The following is an 18373-nucleotide window of genomic DNA, read 5'->3' as shown; positions in this document are numbered from 1 at the left end:
TGAAGTCAGCTTTAATTCCCTCCCTCATCACACAGTTTCACGATGAACCGGGCCTGGGCTGTGTTCAAGGCTCACCCGTACATCAGTAACGTCCTGGGATACACAGCACTGTTTGCCTCGGCTGACCTCATACAGCAGAGCGTGCTGGGCGGGAAACATGCCGCGGGATCCACATCCGAGGATTCAGCTGGCATCGACTGGCGTCAAACGGCCAAAGTGGCAACTGTCGGTTTCTGTTTCCATGCCAACTTCAACTATCACTGGCTCAGAGGGCTGGAGAGGATGCTGCCTGGAGGCGGAGTGAAGGCGGTGACAGGAAAAGTTGTGGTGGATCAGCTGGTTGCAGCGCCTCTCACCATCAGTGCCTTTTATATCGGTAAGCGTGTCATGAAGACTATTGAAATAATTTGCTGTGCTTCCTCTTAATGCCTCTGTTTGGGTTTTAGGTAATTCTGGTGTCTGCTACACTGCAATTTGATAAAAGATTCAGATTCACTTTACTGGTGTATGATTTCCTTATATTTTCCTTGATGAGCTCCTACTTAGATCAACATAGTCATGCTTCATATATACATCTACTGTAAATCCATCTTCTGGTCATTCACAGTTTAAATTACCACACAACATCATTATATCTTTCAGCTGTTTCTGTATTTGGAGCATTCAGTCCAGTGTTAGTGTAACAAGTGTGTGTAACAGAAAACTTATAGCATAAAGTCTTACAGAGTCAGTGCTGGACCTTTTAAATCTTGCTCAATCTTCTACAACAATACAGTATAGAGACAGTGGAGACACTGGTCAGTAGGTCATTGGCTGTTACCATGGAAATGGGGTTCATTGCTGTGGTTGAGTCCTAATTACAATCTCTTCACAAACTCATCTCAGTTAGTATATTTTTTCACGAAAAAGGTTCAATCAAACGAGAATCACTCTTGAAAGATTAGAGTGAATATAGTTGTGAAATATAAACTCCTCTCCATAACATGATTAAATCTGAGAATATGACACAAAATGGGCCTATTAAAATGGAGATGCAGGGCAGATTAATCACTAATAATGAGGAAAATAGTTTTTCTAAATAGAGCATTAAATCATTATTTATTTGTTTATTTATTTTTCTGATTTTAAAAACCAACGGTGTCTGCATATGAAAGATGGTTTGTGTCATATTCTACATACTCTTTCCACCATTATTGACTTGGTTTTGTCAGCTTTGTTTTTCATATATTGAATGTTGAATTGTATGTTTGTCTATATTAAAATATCAAACTTTCATGTGGTGACCTCTGCTGTGCACTGACTAAAAGATTACCCCCGTTTTCAGGTTTCCAGGTATTTAGTGACAAATCACACCGATGTTGGAAACTGCACAGAAATTATTTGAATGTTAACATTTTTATTCTGACTGAACCATTGGATCAAAACCAACCTTTATGTTTCAGGTCTAAGTTTACTAGAAAACAAAGATGACCTGCTTGAAGACTGGAGACAGAAATTCTGGACATCTTATAAGGTACATACAAAGTCATAATTTGTCCTTCCATGATGATCAGGGTGGCTACATGTTATGCAGAATATTTATTCATTAATTAATGTCTGTTAATCTTTAGGCTGGTGTGGTATATTGGTCCACAATGCAGGTGAGATATTAAGTATTTTTTTTCCCCACACAGATACATAGAAATGCATATGGCAGACGTTAATCTTTTTTCTTTTCTGTCACCATCCTAGGCTGTAAACTTTGCCTTCGTCCCCCCTGTGGCACGGACGGTGTTTCTGGGAGGAATCGCGTTGACTTTCACAATTTTCCTGTGTCACCTCAGACAGCAGCGCAGCAACAAACTCGAATAAACTTAGAGATCAACGGTCCTTCAGCAACGTTTTTTTTTTTAATGATGACATTAGTTAACACTCATTGTAGGGAAAATTAGATAAACTGTGAATATAATGGTCACATCTTTGTGAATCAGCTGATTTAAACTGTTGTTTGAGTTTCCCTGTCTTAGAGAACATTGCATCAGTTCTTATTTTAGACGGTCTATAGAGGGATAATTTTGTTGATGATACCATATATTTTGAAACCAATAAAGCTTTTCTTAATTTTTATTCAAATAATTTATAAAGATTTAAACTGCTCAGTAAATCTATTTTTCCTCACACATATCCTGAAAGAGTGCTTTGTATTTTTTTGTACATCTCTGAAATTTGCAGTATGTATTCATTTTACTAAATACAATGTTATTTATTAATTTCATTATTGTAATATAATTTACCTCTCGCCTGATGACAGCTGGGATAGGCTCCAGCAGACCCCGCGACCCTTAACAGGAATAAGCGGTTACAGAAGAAGAAGATTGAAATATAATTTATTACAATTGACAATTGATTATTGCTATTAATGAATAATCCAAATGTGGTAGTTGTATTGTCCATTAACATAAATTAATTAATTAAAATATTACTAAAACTATTCATCTTCCTTGCTCCCAAATGTCTGTGAACATGCATAAATACACCAATGTGCAAAATGGAAGATAATTAATTTACATTTAATAAAATCGAAAAAAAAAAATACAAATTTAAATGTTATGTATGTTTTGTACTTGGCATTATTTGTAGCAAATGAACAGACGTGTGCTCATGATTTAGAGATTTCAAATAAACATAATCCAAATTAGCTAATATTAATAATAATATTAATAATAATACATTTGGGAAAAAAATACCCTCTCCTTCTCTTTCTACCACTGGAGGCGGCATCCTAAATCACCACAGCTGTTTTGACCGAGGCTGGCAGGAAGCGCATACTCTGTAACCAATCAGACGCCCGAGATTTCGGCTCAGAGTTTATCGCGAGAACTCTGCCCTTCCTTTTCCCTTTTCGTACTGAGTCCAAGATGGTAGGTGCAGTTATCTGAATTTTTAAAATATGATAGCTGATGTATCCACGGTCATCCTTTGAATTAAATCACTTTATCTTATAAACGAGAACATTTATATGTTCACAACATCATATACGATATTGACCTGTCATGATTTCTTGTTATTTGACCATATAATTCACATTAGCTTACCCTCTTTTGAACCGACAGGTAGCCACTTTAAGCCTTGAGGTTCACCAGAAAACAGTCTTTAAACGGGCACTGAATTTATAATATTCTGCTAAATTGCAGTTTCCTTTCGCCAGGGTTTACGTGAATTTACAAATGTCAGATTTAGTCACACTAAAGAGAGTTGGTTTGTTTGCTCTTGATCGTGTTAGCATTTAGCTACAAGTGTGAACGTGTGAACCGGCCTCTGCTACATGTTAGCTTGAAGCTATGTTTGGAACATGTGTAGTGTGTTTCACTACTAATATAAACTCCTCTGTCTTAAATGTTGTTTCTGCGTTAGCAATGGTGTAGTTTAATACTCTCTTTAAGATTAGCAGCGGACCTAAGATGTCGTTAATGGTCCTCAGGTACTTCAGATGTATCTTGTAGGTGCTGATTGTTAACCATTCAATAAATACTTATGTATATGTTCACTTTTAAAGGGAGTCGACATCAGGCACAACAAGGACCGTAAGGTTCACAGGAAAGAACCCAAGAGCCAGGATATCTATCTGAGGCTCCTGGTCAAGGTAAGTTTATCCTCAAACTCTCTTCTTTAACATTAATAGTACTAGTTATCTTGGTGTGTCAAGTCCTGAGTTGATACCTTTTTAAACACTTAATAATCTGATCACAGGTGTTCCTAACCATCTTGCTGGTTTCTCACAGTTGTACAGGTTCCTGGCCCGTCGCTCTAGTGCTCCCTTCAACAAGGTTGTCCTGAGGAGGCTGTTCATGAGCAGGACCAACAGGCCTCCCATCTCCGTCTCCCGCCTGGTCAGTCTGATATTTTTGTCCTAACTTGTCGAAAACACGAATGAATTCTCCTTTTTGTCTACAGTATAATGTGTTACTGGTCAGGTTTAGGCCTGGTATCAACATGTGTCCTTATTACAAGTATCCACTTGTATTTATGTATGTTTGCACCTGGCATTTCTCAGGTTTATGCTCTTTATTTAAATAATACCAACACGATAATCTAAACAATCGATCTCTATCCAATGCTGTTTCATAACCATGAACAGTTTGTTGTGTGAAAGCAGAAAGAAGTTCTGTAACATAGTAAGCTTACTAACTTGAGAACACACAAGTGAAGTTATTTAATCTATGTCCACCCTGACATGAGTTATTATAGATACCTGCAGTTAGCTCGGATTACAACTTGAACCATAGAAGTGTCCATGTGCAGAGTAATGGCCCAGACCAATTGTTATCACGTTTAAGTCCGTTTTTATTTTTTAACTGCAAAGTAATTTGACAAACTGCTGTTGAGTTTAATTTATTCAGTCCCTGTGGTGTAATGACACATGCTTAAGCACTCAGAATCCCTGCCCTTGTGGCCTTGAATAAAAAGTTTTGCACAAGAAGTTAAACGATGGCACCGATTTAAGCTTCTGGTTGAGGTTGATGTGTATTCCCATTAGTTCGAAGGTTGACGTTTCAAATAAAATTGATTTGCTCAGTTACTGTAAATAAGTTATTGTGGGGTCAGATTAGATCTGTCTGCAAATACTGTCACCCAGCCACTAATACATTATATAATTATCACAGACCTAGTCAAGGATGCTTTATCAAGGAAATATGAAATGATGTTTAGTAATGTTGAACCTTTCTGTTTTTTCTCCCTGCTAGATCCGTAAGATGAAGCTTGCAGGCAGAGAGAACAAGATCGCTGTTGTCGTGGGAACAGTCACTGATGATGTCAGGATTCAGGAGATCCCCAAGCTCAAGGTAAACCTTTTAATGCAGTATTCAGTTAGAAATTTTCCACAAATGTGTTTTGTGACTGTTTCTCTGCAGTAGTTCACACGTCCTGTTTGTTGTCCTGCAGATCTGCGCTCTGAGGGTTACTGACGGTGCCCGCCGCAGGATCCTGAAGGCAGGAGGCCAGGTGATGACCTTTGACCAGCTGGCTTTGGCTACTCCCAAAGGACATGGCACAGTGCTGCTGTCAGGTAACTAATTGTTGTTTTATTTTTTATTTTTTCAACAGGAGTCACGCAGTACATGCTTTTACAAAACGCCAGACATACTGCTGTTGATCAGATTGATTCTGCCATGTTTTTAAATTATGTACTACTTCAGAAAGTTGGGCACAAGGTTGAAAGAACAACACCTTCAACAACTTGCAAGTTATTTTAGTTGCCTTCTGAAGATGGAGGTAAAGTGATGGACACCAGATAAACACTTTCTGGGTAGTCTCACATTCTTTCATAAGAGCAAATGTTTTTTATTTTTCTTTCTATTATTGAGAATACTTCTTGAACTGGATGAGCAAGTTTTGACTTTGTTATGCCTTAGTGCTGCCATGTGAGTCAAGTTATTTTTGGCTAAGAACAAATTTTCCTATTTAAACTTGGGTGTAACAAAGAATTACCAAATAATACTAATAACTGCCTGTAGTATGGTTATTATACTGTGCGTATTTATTCACCTCAGGATAAAGTATCTGTCTATACTGATCATTACAAGAGAGGCAGCAGGGGAAACTGCTATTTACTGGTGTATGTGAGCCTTGGGGTTTTCAGCTGCAATTTTATATAAAATATAGGTTTTGAATCCACTGTTATGGTCTGTCTAAACTCTGAATGTAAAAAGATAAATGTATTGGCCTTGATTGTTGATGGCCTTAATGTGTTTGAGAGGTGTGTAGCATTTATATCTGCATTTAACCCATAATATTTGTTTGTTCTCCAGGACCCCGCAAAGGAAGAGAGGTGTACAGGCACTTTGGAAAAGCCCCTGGAACCCCTCACAGCCACACCAAGTATGTGTTCAGTTGTTACTTTAGTCAGGCTGTCAGGGTAGCACAAAGACCAGAGTTGGAATTATTTTTATTTTTTTTCTGTCACACTTAGAACAAAATGTACCTGAGTAAATAATACCATTAATTATTAATAGTTTACCTCCTTGTCTGCCACCAAGCTGTTGAAGTAGCGTGAAAGAATGTAGCGCTGCCGTTAATCTGAGACTTGTTTTCAGGAAGAAATGTCCCTTAGCATTCCGCCTTTGTTAGATGTGTAAGATACTGAGCTTTGTCATGTACTATCAACATAGTTTGATGATGATTCACACTATGATATGAACACTTTACTATAAAAGGTAACAAAGGGATTCTGATTTGGAGTTTGAGGAAAAAACAGCGGCCATTTAGATCTGTGGAAGAATTGACCTTTTACAGACGTGTGTATTCCTACATTCCAGTGATGTTGGAATTAAACAATACATTTTTTTTTTGTCTTTCTAGGCCCTATGTTCGCTCCAAGGGCAGGAAGTTCGAGAGAGCTCGTGGTCGCAGAGCCAGCCGTGGCTACAAGAACTAGTCTGTTTTGTTTTTCATGCAATCTGACACGAATAAAACATTGGCTGTACAAAAAAAAGAGGTCTTTGTGCTTTCTTCAACCTTCACTGACAGGGTTGTTAACATGTGATAACGTACATTTAAGCAGACCCTGACGCTCTGATTAACATCACAGGAGAAGACTTTGATGCGACTGCAGCTGTTTTTACTCTCAATTACGTCCGTTTTAATGTAAATGTTGGGGGGTAAATTATTTGATCAGTATTTATCAGCGTGGCCTGATAACAAATGACTTAGCCAGGAAGTGGTGGCCTGTCAATGATTGGAGAATGTCGGTGGGTGTTGCAATGTTTTCCTTATCGTCATTGGATTTCCTCTCCGCCGCTCAAAGCTGCTGCGTCTCCAGACACTTCCTGCACCGAGCCACGGCTGTTTCAGAGCCAGCGTCTGTCGTCGTGAGACCGGAGACAAGATGAGGTAATTGTGGCTTCTTTGTGGCCGTGTTGTGTTGTTTTTAACTTGGTTCAAAGTAAACCTATAAAGGCAAAAAAAATAAGCTCCTAATAATTACAGTTTTTAGTTTTACTCGCCTAAATAGAAGCGGATCATAACGTCCGCTAGCTAACACTACCATATTAACCCATCTGCGCTAACTTGGTTACCATGTTAATTAAACGCAACTAGAAAGCTTTTAAGTCAAACAAGAGCTTCTTGGTGTGAAGACATTGTAGACTCGGTTTTAAAAGAAATAACATTTCAATACTGTAGTAAGTTGGCTTTAACTCGGGCTACAAGTCAACTAGCCGCTGCTAACTGACAATGCTGTGTTGCTCTTGTCAGGCAGCAGTTTACAGTAGCTAACGTTTACTGTCGCTATGTTCATGCCACTTGCTAGCACCTTCATTTGGCGTAAATTAAAATATAACTCCAAACTCTTTCTGCTTTTTCATACTTAGTGTACAGGCTGTTACTTTATAAGACTCTCCGGCTCTACTGTGGTGTGAGTGATAAAGTGCAGCTACAGTGGAGTGAGTTAGCTAGCTGGCTAACAGTCTGTCAAACTGCTAGCTGGACAACATCGATTAAACTTTAAGAGTGGAACAGCTTTTAGTTTGTCATTAGACAACCAGACAAGCTGCTAATGTCGTTTCTAGGTTCGCAACAGTTCCTTTGGTTCAAAGAGTTTGATGAATTAAAGTATGACCCGGCTCAAAGTTGTCCAAAATACCCAGAAGTCACTCAACAACAGCCTCATTGTGTGGGAGACAAACTTAGCCTGTGCGTATTATTATTTCTGGGTGTCCCCGCCCTGTGTTTCAAGGACGCAAGGTGCAACAATGGGCATCAGTGAGGACCTTTTCTGTGTGTTTTATCTGGACAGGCCATCAGCCAAGTATTGATTTTGTCTGCACTGCAGATTGCATTATGTTTCCTGACTGGCTTAAAAAAAAAGCTGTGACCAGTTTATTAATTTAGGGTGTACTGATGACCCACAGTGATAGTCTAGTCCTTAGACTTTTATGCACTTAGAGATCTAAATCTTGCTGACTTGGCATTAACATTTTTATTACCTCTCATATATAATGAGTTGATCATGATAAATGTGAGGACTCAAATAGTCAAACTAATTTGCAGAGTTACGTTGACGGTTATTAAGTTGGCGTTTCGTCCAAGATTGTTAAATGCTGACGCTTGCAAAACCTCTAAATTCCTGTACCATTTAGGTCAGCGGTTTTTGAAATCTCAATCCGAGACTCGGATTGTGAAAGAAACACTGTGTCCCCAAATCCTGTTTGGCAAAAGCCCTGAATATGAAAATGCCAACGAACTGCGGTCATTGTCACGCAACCTTTCATCCGAAACGATGCAGTGTCTCAGCACAGCGGTTGAGTATGTGTGACTCTTAGTCATGCTGCGCTTCAGTGTAGACGCACCTAAGGTCAAGGGGCATCATGGCTCTTAGATTGCTTCATGCTGTAATCGTAATCTCTTCCTCTTATCATTGCAGTTCTTTTCTGTACTTGTTCAGCTCTAAAAAGTGTGATGCAGAAAGGTTTTCCTCTGCACAGTAAAATCCAGGTGAATGTCAGGAACAGTTTTATTCAGTATGTGTAGTGTGTTTTCTTTTTTATATATATATAATTCTTAACTATCTGCTCTTTTCTAATTTTTTTCCCCCCACACTTTTAAAATGGACTGTTTTTCGTCACACAGGAACAGAGATCTTCGTGAGGGAACGTGAGGCTTGGCTAAAGGACATTAAGATGACATAAACTAAGGACCGACCTGGAACTGTCTCCTTGTTTGTGTTTTGTTTTGTTTTTGTGTTTTTTTTTTGTTGTCGTTTTTGTTGCTCCATCTGTTTTACTTTGTGCTGCTCCTCCTCTTGTGGAGTATGTTGTTTTTTGGGGCATGAAACTTTAATGTATCACACTACTGTCTAGGGACTGGCCTTGTCACGTGTCTTGTCTGTGTTGTATAGATCGCTGAGATTCGAGATAGCAATAGAGATATCAAAGGTCTTGATGTTCCTGCACTTATCATATCTTAGTGGCATTAATTATATTGCAGGCAGCACTTACCATGCAAAATACTCTACAGACATTTTTAGTTGTGCATTAATTTAATTAATTAATTGTTATAGCCTCCTTGTCTTAACAAGGTGTGTTTGCTTTTTTGTCTCATGCATACTTAATGGATATATTTTTAATGCAACTGAGAGCTTCAGTTTTGTCCATCTGTGTAATTATTTAAAGTTTTATTCTTAATGTAAGTAGCTGCTAGGCTGCCTTATGTTGCTATCACAGTAGGCGGCATTAAGTTGTGATGTAAACTTATTTTTGTACTTATGCAATCTTTGTGAAGAACACTTTTGTTGAATTGACTGATTTTTACATGTTTAAGTCTTGTGCTCTCTGAATATGTTAAAGTATTGCCTATCCACCTTTCAGCTGGCAGCAAACTGTAGAAGCTGACGTTTTCAGATCAAACTGTGATGGGAGCTTTCTAACTGTGACACAAAGACTGGTGTTTAGCAGTTCTCATCTTTACTGGATAAATACTCTAAACAGAAGAAGCTTTGAACTGCAGGAAGTTTTTTTTATTTCTTTTCAAGTGAAGACATATCTGGAATGGACAGGCAGGGACATGAGACATTGTCTCTTGAATTAAAGCACTGAAGAGGAGGAACCGTTTGAAGAGATTTCAGGGATAAAGTTCTCAAGACAGACATTCAGATACATTTTGATTTCCTCTGCAAACCTTAAAGAGCTGTCCACTCAGTCCCCAAACTGCAGACGATTCTACCCTGAAGCTCATTAGACTGATACACTTTGTCCATCTGAGCATTAAGGATGCGATCTCCAGACCCTTCCTCACCTTCTCCAGCAGAAGCCCTCCTTCATGGGCAGTTTGCCTGCTGGGGATCAGGCAGTAACGGCAACAATAACAGCTGCCCCAACAGCCCTGGTGGTCCAGGAGGGCTCTCCCCGGCTGCCTCCCCAGCTCCGGCTCCGGCATCCAACTATGCCTTGACCCTGACGCACACCCACATACATATTCAGCGCCTGTCACCACGGCCTGGAAAGGAAGCCCGTCTCCTGTTGCCTTTGTCAGAGCTGGTGGGGTGCAGCTGCCCTCGTTCCCCTGCACCCCCTCTGCTGGTGCTGTACTGGTACCCACCAGGAAAACGACGGAAAGGGGTGTCTCGGCGCAGGCAGGTGAGGGCCTATCTGGCAGAAAGCAGACCCGAAGCTGAGAGGTGGTCGGCTGCTGTGCAGTGTCTGCTCAGAGGTGTGACCGTCACTGCTGACACTGGTGAGTGTGTTTTCTGAGCTTGTCTGTCCAGTTTGTGTGCTGTGCTTTTTTACCAGATCATACAAGTGATTGTAATAGTCCATTAACTACACATTATGAAGTGCGTGCATTTTCCGGGTTCTCGGGCAGCTTTCATGCCAGTAAGTCATGATGATCTAGGTTAAGATATGTCAGCTTCTGAATGACAATGAACACTGAGGCCACAATTGATCATTCTCAGGATGAATTAATATTCTGATTATTTTCCTGTTTAATCATCAGTGAACATTTTGGTCTATAAATCACAGTCTCTTGAAACCTTTTGTTTCTGCCAGTCCCAAACATCTACATTTTGATAGATCAAGATGAAATATTAAGATCCATTCGTCGGTTACTTTTGCTTGTTGCAGCAACCTCAAACTGAAGAGTTGCTCTAATTTTAGGAACCTTGATCATTGGTATTGTAGAGTTCAATTAGTCTAGATAAGTATTTTTCCCTTATCTGACCTTTACATTTGTCTTCATGAACAAGACTTGAATTCATGTTGTTTCCTATAGAAAACCACACAATGTTGCCGCATTCTGCTTTGATTTATGCCTCCTTTGTCAATGCCTGCTAAGTATAGCTTCATGTCACAGTGACCCAAAACTTTTCTGTATGTACAGCACACAGTCAGTCTCTGAGTATATGCTGCCAAGGTTGGTTTTAGGAGCATTTTAGGAGTTATCTAGCAAACAAAACAGATTAACACTAATACACGCCAAGAGGATGTGAGATTAAGTATCCAAAGTATTTATTTTTTGTTTATTTGTTTCACGTCACTAAATGTTATTCTTGAGTGTGTTTATATCTAACTTTACTTTTTTTAATTTCCTTCTTTCTTCTTATCTGTGCTTCACACATGCTCTGTATCATTTAAAGTGAAATGTAGAGACAGAGAGGGTGGGGTGACTGCTATTGCTTGCCACTCCTTCCCACGTTTCTATATTCACTAACCTAAGTTTTGAAAAAAATAACTCTTTGTGTGTTTTTACCCTTTTCTCTCCATACCTCGCACATCCTTACGCAGTAGCTTTTGTTTCACCTCTTTAGACTTAGGATCTCCTATAACATCACAGCCCCCTTCCTCCAACAGTGACAAAGCTTATTTTCCCCTGTCCTCTGATTGTCCCTTGCCTGCTCCGCTTAATTCATAACTAACTTAACCCACTCGGCACTGCTGAATCACTGAATCACTGTCTGGATTCAGTTCATTTTTATGCTGATGGGCATTACAGCTGTGGTTAGCTGAGTTTCCTGCTGATTTGCTTTCGTTTGCGTAATCCAGGATTATCTGAGGGTTCAACGCTTTCATATCCTTTCTGCACTATTGGCATCCTTCAATACTATACTATGCCTTAGTTGGAGTTAACTACACATTTATGTTTCTAATCTCATGTTAGAATGAAGAAAGAGTTAAGATGATGATTTAACTCAGTGAAAAGATATTTTAACCATCTTTACATTTCTGTGCTGAAAATGGTACACATTTCTTTTACCATGTGTCTGAACCTAAAAGATTAATTGACGCCCTTGAATGGCAGCCCTGAGCAATGAGAAGTCGATCCCGTCAGGTGAAATAAATGAAGCTTACATGGTTGAATGCGCTTAAGGTCCCGTGTTGGTGACAGCTTAACTTACGTCCCAGTTGGCTGTCTTTGGAAAATGCAATGAAACGCTTTCTTTGTCCTGGATAAAAGCAATGCAGGCTTTAACTTATTTATGCTTTCCTTTCTGTTTTACACAGAGTTTTCAAGAAGTTTGCTACCTCGTCCCAAGCGACTGCTGTTATTGGTCAATCCCTTCAGTGGAAGGGGCCAGGCAATGCAGTGGTGTCAGACCCACATCCTGCCAATGATCAGAGAGGCCAACATCAGCTACAACCTTATACAGACAGGTAGTACACTAAAGCCAAAAACAGCCACTGAAGCCAGATTATATACATATTTACTTACTGTACAACAATAACAGACATTAACTGAATTAACCTCTATCAGAACGACAGAACCATGCCAGAGAGCTTATCAGAGAGATACCTCTACAAGAGTGGGATGGCATCATCATTGTTTCTGGGGATGGCCTGCTGCATGAGGTGAGTTTTTTTTGTTGTTGTAGAGATTTACACAGTGACATTTAAAGATATATCCAAAGGGGAGACTTTGTTTTGTTTTGCACATACTGTACATGTGAGTCTGTGTTCACCAATGTAATTTTCTGAATCTACTGTCCTTGTTTCCTGCAGGTAATTAATGGGCTGATGGAGCGACCAGACTGGGAACAAGCAATAAAAACACCTGTCGGCATTCTTCCTTGTGGCTCTGGGAATGCACTGGCTGGCTCCATCAACCATAACGCAGGGTGGGAACATCTACTTATCATATCTGTAAATTCTGTGTCTGTGTTGGTAGAAACCTGTGTGTGGAACTAGACAAAAAATGACATTTATATTTGTTTTTGAACACAGAATAGTTCTGAATGAGTCAAACATATCACACAGTTGAACTGACCTCTTGTAAGGGAGCCTTTTGTAATTATCAACTCAAGTAGACCAGTAATTGTTTCCATAAACAAAGAGCAATGTGTTTTGGTGTTATTATCGTCACCTTAGTTATCAAGAACTAGATATCTGAATAGTGAAAGAAAGCTGTACTGAACCGTTGTTTGGACAGTTCTCTCTTTATCTTTACTGACGGGGTTGTTGTTGTATATTTATATCTCCCTCAGGTATGACATGTGCCTTCGAGAGCCCCTCCTTTTGAACTGCTGCTTTTTGCTCTGTCGAGGCGGTGTCCGACCCATGGACCTGGTCTCTGTGACAACGAGCCCTGCTCCCTCTAACAACAGCCGCCCTGCAGCACCCAGGAGACTGTTTTCCTTCCTTTCTGTTGCCTGGGGCTTTGTCTCCGATGTGGACATTGAGAGTGAGAGGTGGGTGTGTAATTGCTTTTGCTGCTTACTTGTTGTTTGCTCATTGAAACATAGCTATATTTCCTCCTGCATTATGTGACATCACTCAGTTTCTTTTAAACACAAAGCTTTACCTGAAATCTTTTGTTATTCCAGGTATCGTGGCCTGGGCTCAGCTCGCTTCACCCTTGGCACCTTAGTGCGCATAGCTTCTCTACGATCCTACAAGGGTCGTCTGTCCTTCCTGCCCCCCTCTGTTGTCCCCGCTTCACCAGATATGACACCTCCTCCCCCAAGGAGACCCCTCTCCCGCAGTATCACAGAAGGCCTGGAGGGCTTCTGTCGAACACCTATCCATCGCACCTGCTCTGATATGGGCATCAGTGAACAGAGGAGTCTGCGTAAGGGTGAGGGAGAGAGGGAAAAAGAGGAGAGACAAAGAGAAAGGGAGAGGAGAAGGGAGAGGGCCAGAGGAGGAGGAACTGGTGTGGTAAGGGCGAGCAGTCTGGCAGAGGACAGAGAGAGGGAGGTGGAGATGGAAGCAGAAGAGGAGAAGTTGGGGACATGCTCGGAGAGGTCTGGGACGAGTTCAGAATCAAATGAAAGGGATGACTGCAATATGGGAAGGGAAGAAAGGTTGACGAGGATCAAGGATGAAGGGGAAGATGAGGGAACAACAGATCAAGGCTCTGGTGAGATGGAGGAGGAGGTTATGGGGAAGGATGGGGAAGGCAGTGGCGGTTCTGTAGAGGTGGAGGGAGTGTTGCATGCGAGAGAGCTGGGAGAGAGCTATGGCGTAGACATGGGTCGAGAGGCAGATGAAGAGCCACGGGGTTGTAACACTTATGAGGATGGTCTTCAGGAAACCAGACAGGTTCTCAGAAAGAATTCAGCCCCGTCAAGTCAGATAGCCAGCGCTCTCTTCAACCAGCCTGTCAATCAGGAGGCTGACACAAACTCTGGAACTTCATATGGGGTCGCGGACATGGATCTCAATGGAACCTACTACCAGAAAGAAGTTTATCCACTGGAAGTCGCTCGTGAACGATCTCTCACCATCTCTTCTCCTTTCCGTCATTCTCCCTTCTCTTACAAGCCCAAAACCCTGGACCAAAACCAGAATGCCTCCCGGCCGAGGCCCCTCTCACTCCTCCAGCACTCACACTCAAACTCCCTCCCACCTAAACTCCCGTCCCTCTCTTTGTCTCTGTCTCCAACACCTCCCTCTTCCCCTTCATGTGCCTCCCCACACTCATCATCCTACCTCGTCCCCCGTCCTAACACCCCAAATTCCACCTCACCCTCACCCTCTTTACGCACACCATCCTCATCTTTTAACTTCGATATTGCCGAACCAGCTGGACCATACAAGAACCGTCCATTTGTCTCACTGCCTTTAAATCTACCAAGAGATGACTTGTTACCCCCCCTCGACCAACCCATTCCAACCCGAGATTGGGTCACTATTGAAGGGGACTTTGTCCTGGTCCTGGCCCTTTATCAGTCCCACCTCGGGGCTGACCTCCATGCTGCACCCCAGGCCAGGTTTGACGATGGGCTGATCCACCTGACGTTTGTGCGAGCAGGGATCTCCAGAGCCACTCTACTGAGACTGTTCTTTGCCATGGAAAGAGGAACACACCACTCCGTTAGCTCGCCGTATGTGAGCCATGTCACCTGCAGGGCCTTCAGGCTGCAGCCTCTGTCTACACGAGGAACGCTCACTGTGGATGGAGAACTTGTTCCATATGGGCCGCTACAAGCACAGGTCAGAAAGCTCAGTAATTGTGCTTGGTATTGAATTTACTGAATCACATGAAATGCTGTAATCTGTGTTGGAGCTGTAGATAAGTTCCTAGGCCCTGCTTTGAAGGGCTGACAATATTTGGATTCCTAAATAAATCACAAGTCTGCATTATTTGGTGCCTGGCATGTAGTGTGTCATCTAATATCCTTCTGTCCTCAAGAAAAACGGTTTTATTTTATTTGTACTATATGATATTACAGTACTGAGTATTAATGCTATGGTGTTGTGTTATTGTGACATATCATTTTATTATGAGTCATCTTTTTTTCCTAATCTCTTTATTTCACAGGTTCATCAATCCATGGCCCGTCTCATTGTTGGAGACTCGGGTGTGAAGATTACCAGATTCTGATCAGAGACTGGTTGAGGTGATTGACATATCAGCATAATCTCTGCTGCCATCTATTCTCCGAGGAAGGGTGGGGCTGTCATAGAGACTTAAAATAGCCTGGCCTGGATTGCAGAAACTGCTTTTCTCTGGATTATTGAAAGGGATAACCCACCGAGCCACGCAACATTGGAGCATGACTGCAGGGATTAATAGTGAATTTGAAAATGGATGAAAAATGCGCCTCATTGCACAGCTGTTGGATTACGCTCAGCATACCCCTGCGAAGCATGAAAACTGCACAGCCTGGGATAATAAGAGGGAAGAACAATAGAATGTTTATGGATTTTTTTTTGTGCAGAGAGTGCATGTGTTGGGTGTATACATAGTAGTATGCATGCAGAAAAGCACTACCTGAGTTTTGCCTTACATCGAGGTGGAGATTAATTGGATTCAATTCAGTTTTTAAACAACAAAAGTTATAAAAAATACATTGAGATTCACTTGGGTCAGCAGCACCCATGACAATTGCCCTAGTCCTTTATCTTCAGCTTCACCACCACCTCCAATGTCTGAATCTCCAAAACCTTGGCCCCTTAGAGGAATGCCTTATCTGACAGTTGTACCTTTGCCCCTTTTGTCTTACGTAAGGAACCTGAATCTTCTTCTCTGTCCACCTATTAGTGTCAGTGAACTACTTCAAAACAATCTTTTCAGCATGCTACACAACCACTGTTAAGCATCAGTAGACAAAATGTGGCTACAAGTACACTTTAGTTCAGGGAAGCGAATCAGTGCAGAGCAGCAAGATCAAGCTTTTCGGGTCATCACTTGAGAAGTAACAATGGCACCGTTGAACGGTAACCATTATTACTTTGCATAATCTGCTTGTTTTTCTCGTGGATGCACGACAATGATATCAATGATATCTGTCTTTGCAACACACTGAACATAAAAATGTCTGAACGAAGGAAGCTTTTTTTGTCAGTGCTTTTAGCCTGTTTGTTTGTTTGTTTTTTTTAAAAAATCACAGCTTTAGCCCTCAACACTATTTTAGATTTAGAATACATCAGTATCTCCGAGTTACGTGTAATTAGAAGACATTACCTGCCTCAGTTAGGTCGTAAGTAGTGCATTTATTTTGCACAAAAACTGGAGTTGAAGCAGCACAGAATATCACACCACTAGAATGCATATTACTACCTACATACAACTAACACAGAGTCTGATGCAATGTTTTATTTCAGAAAATGCATGCGTGTGTCAGATACTAATAAATGGAGCACATTGCATTCATCAGCTCAAATGACTTAAATGGTGTTGCAATTTTAAACACTGACTGTTTACAAAATCTTTTAGAAACTTTAAAATCCTGCAGTAGAGACAAACCAGGAGACTACACTAAGATTCAGCAGTGCTGTATTGTCAGATTACATGTTTGATCATAAGGTAAATCTGCTAGAGGAAAAGCAACTTGCACTGTGATAAATTTTGCCAGTGACAAACTGGTTTTCAAAAATTAAAATGTCTTGAGAACAATTGATGGTAAGTGAGATCAAACAGCAGCCTTTCGAGCCCTACAAGGAATTGTTGTGTTGTAGGAATTTGTTTTGCTCTAATGAAACCTGCTGATATACAATAGCATGTGGAATTTATCAATCAGTAAGATCATGTGCCAACCGCTTTAGTCATCAGCTACATATTGTATGTCTTGGTCTTGCCTGGACAAATCAATGCCTTTGTATAATAATCCTGTAAATTCTGGCTGTTGATCATGAACTGTTTAAACCTGACTGCAGAAAATGGAGTAAAATGTTTTGCTTACCATGATGATAGTTGTGCTTTTGTTTTATTCCTTTAAGAACACAATGCAGCTAGACTACCACAGTTTCCATGTGCTTACACAGATACAGAATGTGATTGCAACAGTCTGGGCTTGGAAAATTACCAAATAGAAGAATCTATCTATTTTTTTTTCTATTTTTTCTTTCAAAATGTTTACTCTGTATGTACAAGAGGACTAGTTATGACAGTTTACCTTCCTAAACAAGTTGTCGTCTATGGCCATAGCTGGGACCATGGTGTTATAGATGAAATTGTAATTATTAACTAAAAAATGAACATATATATACATATGTACAGTTAATAGTTATATATGGTTTTGAATAAACGTAACTTCATAAGTTTGTCTGGAGCAAATTCATGCATTTTTGTCCATCATACAAATTTGTCTTCATGTTTTGATCATAGATCTAATCTCATTTGAACAGAGGGGGACTGCGTAATTCAGAAACAATATTTTGATAATTGGTGGAATTGTTTTAAGTGTAGCATTAAACATTATTCAGTGCGATTTTCCTCGCCAGTCTCAGTGTAATAATAACTAAAGAAGATAAGTAACCGTGGAACATTTCCCAGTAGTTTTTCCTTCTTCTTGAACACTTGTTGTTTATTTATCCCATTTGGAGAAAGCTTTTAACCAAATCCTTTTACCCCAGTGAGCCCAGGGAGTATCATATCTCTGAACCAGGCACTGTTAATCTAATGAAATGAAACTAAAAGCAAACCACTAAGGATGTCCTCTCTGAAAGTTGTAAGAGAATAAATAAATTATGCATGAAAACATACTTTCATCTACTGTATCACCATTTAGGGAGCTTTCTTGGTGATTAATGTGTGATATTTAGAAACAATAACAACTAAAGTCTAAATTTATCTGTAGTAAAAATCAGTATGCCCACAACAACCTGGTAAGTTTGATCTGTTGATACAATAAACAGGAATTAAACATAATGTGATGATTTTAATTAGTGTAACTAAGCAGATTTTTAATTTTATAGAACCTTCTAACAGGCGGCACAGTGGAGAGGTGGTTAGCACTGATGCCTCACAGCGAGCTGGTCCCGGGTTCGAATCCATGGGCCGACTGGGCCTTTCTGTGTGGAGTTTGCATGTTCTCCCTGTGTCTGGGTGGGTTCTCTCCGGGTACTCCAGCTTCCTCCCACTGTCCAAAGACATGCTCATTAGGTTAATTGGTGATTCTAAAATGGCCGTAGGTGTACATGTGAGTTTGAACGGTTGTCTGTCTCTCTGTGTTAGCCCT

General features: G+C 40.6%; 3 protein-coding genes across 3 annotated transcripts; all 3 read left to right on the top strand.

Annotated features, from left to right (window-relative positions):
• LOC311497682 (mpv17-like protein) lies at window positions 1–1956 on the top strand. Its single transcript, XM_084558029.1, has 4 exons — window positions 1–376; window positions 1443–1513; window positions 1611–1640; window positions 1732–1956. Exons 1-4 carry the CDS (start codon window positions 43–45, stop codon window positions 1849–1851), a joined length of 555 nt encoding a protein of 184 aa, XP_084414155.1. The 5' UTR covers window positions 1–42; the 3' UTR covers window positions 1852–1956.
• A 909-nt stretch (window positions 1957–2865) lies between these two features.
• On the top strand, window positions 2866–6472 carry rpl18 (ribosomal protein L18). The gene is made up of 7 exons (XM_084556846.1): window positions 2866–2900; window positions 3536–3622; window positions 3762–3869; window positions 4725–4823; window positions 4924–5047; window positions 5790–5859; window positions 6340–6472. Exons 1-7 carry the CDS (start codon window positions 2898–2900, stop codon window positions 6413–6415), a joined length of 567 nt encoding a protein of 188 aa, XP_084412972.1. The 5' UTR covers window positions 2866–2897; the 3' UTR covers window positions 6416–6472.
• A 352-nt stretch (window positions 6473–6824) lies between these two features.
• On the top strand, window positions 6825–17552 carry sphk2 (sphingosine kinase 2). Its single transcript, XM_084556845.1, has 8 exons — window positions 6825–6870; window positions 8608–10209; window positions 11976–12125; window positions 12226–12320; window positions 12471–12586; window positions 12953–13156; window positions 13292–14903; window positions 15232–17552. Exons 2-8 carry the CDS (start codon window positions 9747–9749, stop codon window positions 15292–15294), a joined length of 2703 nt encoding a protein of 900 aa, XP_084412971.1. The 5' UTR covers window positions 6825–6870; window positions 8608–9746; the 3' UTR covers window positions 15295–17552.
• Window positions 17553–18373: the final 821 nt, after the last annotated feature.

The sequence above is a fragment of the Chelon labrosus genome (assembly GCF_963514085.1).
Source record: "Chelon labrosus genome assembly, chromosome: 12".
Classification (NCBI taxonomy): domain Eukaryota; kingdom Metazoa; phylum Chordata; class Actinopteri; order Mugiliformes; family Mugilidae; genus Chelon; species Chelon labrosus.
This window is presented reverse-complemented; position numbering and strand designations above follow the sequence as displayed.